The sequence below is a fragment of the Apus apus genome, chromosome 20 (genome assembly GCF_020740795.1).
Source record: "Apus apus isolate bApuApu2 chromosome 20, bApuApu2.pri.cur, whole genome shotgun sequence".
Taxonomy (NCBI): Eukaryota; Metazoa; Chordata; class Aves; order Apodiformes; family Apodidae; genus Apus; species Apus apus.
In genome coordinates this window covers 7,572,462-7,579,439 of record NC_067301.1, presented here as the reverse complement: position 1 = coordinate 7,579,439, position 6,978 = coordinate 7,572,462, and the positions used below count along the sequence as shown (strand labels likewise).

The 6,978-nt window shown below is 55.7% G+C and overlaps 1 protein-coding gene across 2 annotated transcripts; it reads left to right on the top strand.

Moving 5' to 3' along the window:
• The first annotated feature begins 77 nt into the window (after window positions 1-77).
• MFAP2 (microfibril associated protein 2) lies at window positions 78-6,884 on the top strand. Of its 2 annotated transcripts, none has more exons than XM_051637321.1 (9): window positions 78-421; window positions 3,704-3,765; window positions 4,722-4,808; window positions 5,445-5,471; window positions 5,596-5,682; window positions 6,012-6,053; window positions 6,237-6,324; window positions 6,438-6,511; window positions 6,781-6,884. In XM_051637321.1, the coding sequence occupies exons 2-9, from the start codon at window positions 3,729-3,731 to the stop codon at window positions 6,882-6,884; spliced, it is 546 nt and encodes a 181-aa protein (XP_051493281.1). In that variant the 5' UTR covers window positions 78-421; window positions 3,704-3,728. The 2 variants fall into 2 exon arrangements, with proteins under 2 accessions (XP_051493281.1, XP_051493280.1); XM_051637320.1 differs by having other exon boundaries at window positions 4,719-4,808.
• Window positions 6,885-6,978: the final 94 nt, after the last annotated feature.

Below are 6,978 nucleotides of genomic sequence, written 5' to 3'. Positions count from 1 at the left end.
TCTTTTTTTTTTTTTTTTTGTACAACCCGTTTCTAATTCATCCAAAAAAAACCAACCAGACGAATAATAATAATTTTTTGAAAGCCTGGAAAAACCTCAAGCGAAGCCCCGACGTCCCTCTCTTCTTCCTTATTGATTCTCCCTCTATATTTATTTGTTTGTTTGTTTAATTATTCTCCCTTCTCCTCCCCCGGCGGGTGGGGAGGAGGAAGGGGCCGGCTCAGGTGTGGCATTAGGACCCAGCGGAGCCCCCGCTGGGTGGTTGGAGGGTTGTGGGGTTGGTTTTTTTTTGTTTTGGTTTGTTGGGGTTTTTGGTTTTTTTTTAATCCTTCTTCACTCTCGTTTCGGAGGGTTTTTGGGAAAGCAGAAAGAAGAAACCCAGGCGGTGGGCAAGGGCAGGAGCAGCACCAACCCCAGAGAGGTAAGGAAGAGGGAAGAGACCCCCCCCCCCTTTCCATCAGGGATGCTGGGGAAGCCCCCCCCCCCCCCCCCCCCCACTACAGCCCCCCCCAACTTTGGGGCTTTCCAAAGTCGCCTTAAAAACTCCATGGAATGGGGCAGACGAGCTCCCAAATCCTGTTTTCCACCTTTTTAAGCTTGGGAAAAAATCTAAAACCCCCACTATATTGGAATTGTTTGGTTTATTGGGTTTTTTGGGGGGAGTCCCCATCTTTGCAGCTGCTGTTGTAGATCTTTTAACCACTTCAAAAAGCCTCAAAACACCCTAAAACCTGAAGGAAACCTCGTCATTTTCTTCCATTTGTTTCTCATTTTTCCATCCTGGAAAGAAATGTCAGGGTTTATTTTAATATTCTGGTTTATTTTCCACTCCTTGCTTTTTTTTTTTTGGGGGGGGGCACCTCATTAAAGTGTGAAAATGGGGTTGGGGGAACAAGAGCTGGTTTGGGGGGTTTTTTTGGTAACTTTTGGTCGAGGGCCAAAAATAAACCAACAAAAAAAACCAAATCCCACAACCAACCGACACCCAAAGTTGAATCCTTTTCTTCTTCCCTTTGTTCTCCCCCTTCTCTGGCAACTGGAGAGGCTGGAAAAAAAAAAAAAAAAAAGGAAAAAGGGAAAAAAAAAGAAGAAGAAGAAAAAAAAAAGAAGCTGGGGGAGGGGGGAAAAGGCTGGGGGAAGGTGGGGTTTAGGAGAATGAAAGGGAGAGACTGTGGTGCTCGTTCTTCTCGGGGGTTGATTGTTCCCAGATGTGCAGTTGCAAAAACATCTGGCGGGGCTGGAGCTGCTGGACCCCTGCACGGAGGGGAGAGGAGGTTTGGAGAGGAGGGGGGGGCACACACACAAAGACCTCGGGGCTCTCCTGGGGGTGATGGAGTCGTTTTGGTGGTGGGGAAAAGGGAAGGGGGAGGAAGGGGTGTGAGGATGGGGGGGTGCGGGGGTGGTCCCGTCCCTTCCTGGGTTTGAGGAAGATGTTTGAGGGAGATGAGGAGATGTTTGGTGGCCTCTGGCATCGCTCCTGGCTGGGTTTGGAGGTGTCACCTTTGGTGTCCTCCATGGGGAGGAGCAGCTGTTGGCACCATCATGGAGGGGAAGACGTGACCCATCTGTCCCTGTTCCCCAGCCAAACCCTGGGAGCTCCATCCAAGGTCTCCGTGTTCGGGGGGGAATTCAGGGGGGATTTAGACCTGGAGAGGAACTTTGGGTGCTTGAGGATGGGTTTGGGGCAAAGGGAAGGGCTGGCAGGGCAGGTTGGTCCTGAGAGGTGTGGCCATGGGAGGATGGTGTGTGGCACCTTTGGAGGTGGACATCCACCTGCCCAGCCTGACCCCAAGCTGCCCCAGGTGGGACATGCCAGGGTGATCTGGGGCAACAGGGGGTTGGTGTCAGCATCCTGTGGGATCCTGGGATCTGGGGAATGGACAAAAGTCAGGATGGGAACCTGCAGCCCCTTTCTGCACTTTGAGGCCACCCCAAAGCCCCTTGGTCCCCCTTAGTGGCCCTGGTATCTCCCAAGCCAAGGTCTGCCAGCAGCTCCTCAGGCTTGAAGAATTCTCCCGGAGTCCCGCCAAGCCCGGAGCCGCATGTTGATCCCCCTCATCCCCATGGAATCCCTTTTATCCCAGGACATGTTTAGCCTCAATGAAATCTGGCTCTGGGGCTTCCTCTGCTGTGGGAAGCAGCCGGGGCTTGCAGGGACCCAGGTCCCACCAAGGTGCAGCCATGGGTGGGTGCTGAGGTGCTGCTTTGGGACCACCAAAGTCTTTGACTGTTGCTCAAGCTTACCCAGCTCAGGTAGGGACCAACTGTCTGGTTTTCCTAAAGCTGGGAAGGGTCTGGAAGTCAGTTTGTCAACTTCTCCAGGACCTGTGGGCCTGGGGTTTGGAGGAGCATGTGGTGCCTAGAAGAGAAGATGCAATCTGGTGGTGGGGCATGAAGGTGCAATGCTTTGGTGGTCTTGAGAATGTGGTCCCTGGAAGGTGCTCCGCCTTGGCGATGGTGCAGGACATGGTGGCTGGAAGGTGCTGTGCTTTGGTGATGGTGCAGGACTTGGTCCTCTGAAGGTGCTATGCAGGAGATGGTCCTCAGAAGGTGCTGTGCTTTGGTGATGGTGCAGGATGTGGCCCCTAGAAGATGCTCTACTTTGGTGACAGTGCAGAAGGTCCCTAGAAAGGTGCTCTGCTTTGGTGATCTTGAGGACATGGTCCATAGAAGGTGTGACACTTTGGTGATGAGGCAGGAGATGATCCCTAGAAGGTGCTGGGGGGGCTAGTGATGGTGACCCCTAGAAGATCAGCCCTGCTGATGGTGCAGTCAGTCCCCCTGACCCCACCAGTGTGGCCTGAACCCCAGCAGGGCCCACTCCGGGCTGGGACCACAGCCCCATTCTGGGGTGCTGCACCCACCTAGAGTGGGCACAAGGGTCCCACCTCAGAGGGACAAAATACCAACAGGTTTGTCCAATATGCCCCCCCCCCCCCGTGCCTCAGTTTCTCCCCTCCAGCAGCAGAGGGGGGGGCTGGAGGGGTTCCCCATCCCGGTGGCACCTCCGAGCCACCGGCAGCGCCAACGTGCTTCCTTCCCAAACGCACCCACTTGGGTTCCAAAGGAATTTTGGGGGAGAATTTCTCCTTTCCACACCCCCCCCTCCCCGATTTCCCCCCTGGAGCTGCCTCGGGCGGCGGGGGCGGGGAAGGGGCCCAGCACAGGCCTTGGCCTTGGCTCCTCTTCCCGCCGGGAAACGACACTCGGGAGCGCCCAAAGCTGCCAAACCCACTGCTGGATTTTTCCCAAAAGTGGGATTTCTCCCCCCCCCAAAAAAAAAAACATCTCCTGGGATTGAGGGTATGTCCCAACAAATGCATCCCCTGCTGCCGGGACCCCCAGATTAAACCCCAAACCAAGGAATGGGGCTGAAATCCCTGGAAAAGGAGCTCCCAAAGCTCCTGGATCTGTTACCCCGGGGGGGGAGATTTCCAGCAATTTCCCACCCCCCACGGTGGCTCAGACATCCCGGAATTCCTCACCCCCCGCGGGATATTCCAGGGTTTGGTCCTTGCAGTTCCCAGGGGAGCCCCAATTGGGAAGCTCAGCCTGACATTTTTTGGGGGGAGGTTTCTTTATTTTTCAGGACTTTTTATTTCTGCTGGGGGAGTGGGATTGGGGGGGGGGGGGGTCGTCGGGTGTTTGGGGTCTATGTCTCCCCCCTCCTCTTCCCACTGTCCTCTCTGTGTTTCCCATCCAGATTCCTCCGGCTGCATCCCGGCAGGATGAGAGCAGTGGGGTTCTTCTTGCTGGGTCTGCCAGGTGAGTGTCCCCAAGGGGTCCCCAAGATGAGGTGACACCCTAAAAATCCCCCCCCCCCGGGTGCCTGCATCTGGGGCATTCCCTGTGACACCCCCAAATTACCCCCAAATTAACCCAAACCCCCAGTTTAGGCTCAGATTTAGGGTGGGGGGCCCCTGGGGGGTGACACCAAGAGGGTCTCTCCCGCTTTGGGTACATGGAGATGACACAAAATGGGGATGAAATCCAGAGGGACTTTCCCCCCAAGGGGGGGAGGTTGGGAAAAGGGGGATGGAAAGGAGGAAAGAGACGAGCCCCGGAGGCAGGAAAACTTTGGGCCAATCCAGGCACAAAGGGTCAGGGAACAGCTGGGAAAGATTAAGGAGAAGAGGAAGGAGGGGAGGGGGCACCGCGGGGGGGGTGGGGGGCAGAGGGCAGGAAGGATCCATCCCATCCCGGCGGCATTCCCGGAAGATGCTGCTTCCTGGGAGGGATGTGCAGGGAGGGAGCATCCCGGTGTGTCCCGGCGACGGTCCCTGCCGTGTCCCGGGAATGGGGGTCACCTGATCCCCCCACTCCTGCCTGATCCCCCCCACTCCTGCCTGATCCCCCCATTCCTGCCTGATCCCATCAGCTCATGTGGATTCAATCCCGTTTTTCCCCCTGGATCCGCAGCAGGATTAACCCCCCCGGGCTCTGCAGGAGGGGGATCCCCTGGTTCCCACCCCCCCCCCACTTCTGGGGGTGGCAGCAGCCCCGCGGGAGGGGTCACCAGCCCCTTCCCCGCCCCCCCCGGGATCCTGGTACCCACCAAACCTCGGGATCACCCGGGATCAGCCCTGGATCCTGTGGGAATGGCGGGTTGGTGCTGCACCCCCCTCGCGGGGGGGTGGCTTTAGGGAGCAGGTTTTGGGGGACACTGCGGGGACCCCAATCCCAGGTGCCCCTGGTGCTTCCCCACCCTGTGTCCCCAGCAGTGCTCCTGGTCCAGGGTCAGTACAGCAGGTTTGAAGGCATCACCTACCCAGAGCCAGTCCAGTATTCCCAGTACGACCAGCAAGCAGGTAAGAGCACCTGGAACTGGGAGAACTGGGAGAACCTTCACCCACCTCCTTTTCTTCGCCTTTTTTTCTCATCTTCTGAATATTTTCTGGCCAAATCCACCTCTCTCTGACACCCTCTTCTGCTTCCTTTTGCTCCATCCTTTTTTTCCTGCTCAAATTTCCTCCCTCCTCTCAGAACTCCCTCTCCCCTTTCCCCTTCCTTCTTAATTACTTATTAATTTATTATTTTTTTAAAATGTTATTAATATCATATTATCATTATTATCATTGTTATCATTGTTATTTTATTTACATTACTTTATTTGTTAGGTATTAACTAATTATTCCTGTTAATTCTGTCTCGAGCTTTAAAAAAAGCAAGATTAATTTTTAAATGCATTAAATTGAATTCAATGTCAGTAAATTCATTACATTTAAAATAATTAAATTTAAATAATATTTTAAAATCATAGTAATTAAGAAAAAACCCAGGTTCATTCCCGGGGAGGGGTTGTTTCCCCATCCTTCAGACCCACTGCCAAATTTTGGGGACCTCGTCGCCCCCCCCACCCCCACCCCCCCCCCTCATGTTTCTGGGGGGCTTTTTTCCTCCCTAAACCCCCCCCTTCAGTCTCTGTGTTCTCTTTTATTCCCCAGAAATTCAGGATTATTACGACTATCACGGTAGGTGTTTTCCCAGCAGGATGCTGGGGGGACTGGGAGGGGTGTGTGGTGTGTGGAGGGAACTTGTTGGGGGGTGGGGGGCAGGTTTTTGGGGTGTCCCTGCACTGTCTCTCTCTCCTGGCAGATGTCACCCCCCGTGCCCCCGAGGAGCAGTTCCGGTACCAATCCCAGCAGCAATCCCAGCAGGAAGTTGTGCCAGCCCCAACCCCAGGTGGGTGGCAGCCACTGGGGGTGGGTGTGTGTCCCCATTTCCCACCCCAGTGTCCGGGGGGCGGGGGGGGGGGGGGGGGGGTCCTACACCCACACCCCCTTGTGTCTCCCCCCCCCTCTGGAACAGCCTCAGGGGCTGCATCTAAAAGATGTTCCAGCCCTAAAACCCAGGGAAAGGAAACTGGGATTTCATCCTTCAATGTGCACACACATCCCCCCCCCCCCGAATGTGCACCTCCACCCCTAAATGTGCACCCCCCAAAATCTGCACCCACCCTAATTTTGCACACCACACACACACATTTGCACCCCTAAACTTTATCTCTTCAGCTGCTGCCCCTGAGACTGAGCCCACGGAGCCAGGCCCCCTCGGTGAGTCTTTCTCTCCCCATTTTTGTGCTTCATCCTTCCTTCTAGCCCAGCTGGGGTGAGAATTCCAGGAGGGGTGGAAGGCATGGGGTGTCTGCTAACCCATCCCCAGGGTGTCAGGCTTCCCCCCTGCCCCGGAATTTTTCAGCCCCCCCAAAATAACCCGGCTGCCTTTTCTCCTGGCAGACTGCCGGGAGGAGCAGTACCCCTGCACCCGGCTCTACTCCGTCCACAAGCCCTGCAAGCAGTGCCTGAACGAGATCTGCTTTTATAGGTGAGGGGGGCACAGGAGCTTCTCTAACCCCTCTCCACCCCCCTGCCCTGGAATTTTGGGGAGCCTCCCCCTTGCTTTTGGGCTAAACCCCCTCTTTCATTTTGTCTCCCCAGCCTGCGCAGGGTTTACGTGATCAACAAGGAGATCTGTGTCCGCACTGTCTGTGCCCACGAAGAGCTGCTGAGAGGTAAGGGGGGACTGGACTGGGGTTCAGGGGGCTGCACCCCACATTGGACTTGCCCCCATCCAGCTCACCCTCCCTTTTTTTCCGGGGGGCTGAGAAAAAAACCCCAGCCCCTAAACGAAGTTGCTCCGCAACCAGCGAAGCAAAGTGGGATCTTGTTTATTTGGGGTGGGGGCTGAGTCACCCCTTGGAGGGGGGGTTGGTTTCCTTGCTTCACCCCCTTTTTTTTTTTTTTTCCCCCATAATCCATGGATTATTCCCTTTTCCCACAGCTGATCTCTGCCGTGACAAGTTTTCCAAGTGTGGGGTGATGGCCACCAGCGGGCTCTGCCAAACCGTGGGTGCCTCCTGCGCCCGCAGCTGCGGGGGGTGCTGAGCCAGAGGGGTGGGGGGTGGGTATGTGGGGGAAGGGGGGGGAAGGGGGAGACACAGGACACCCCTCCTCCCCCCCCACCACCTTCACCACCTTC

Bases quoted from the DNA above. Each gene is read 5' to 3' on its own strand.
- MFAP2 (XM_051637320.1), top strand. From the start codon at position 3,729: ATGAGAGCAGTGGGGTTCTTCTTGCTGGGTCTGCCAG. The intron at 4,809-5,444 runs GTAAGAGCACCT...TTTATTCCCCAG, and splicing joins CCAGTACGACCAGCAAGCAG to AAATTCAGGATTATTACGAC. The intron at 6,325-6,437 runs GTGAGGGGGGCA...TTGTCTCCCCAG, and splicing joins AACGAGATCTGCTTTTATAG to CCTGCGCAGGGTTTACGTGA.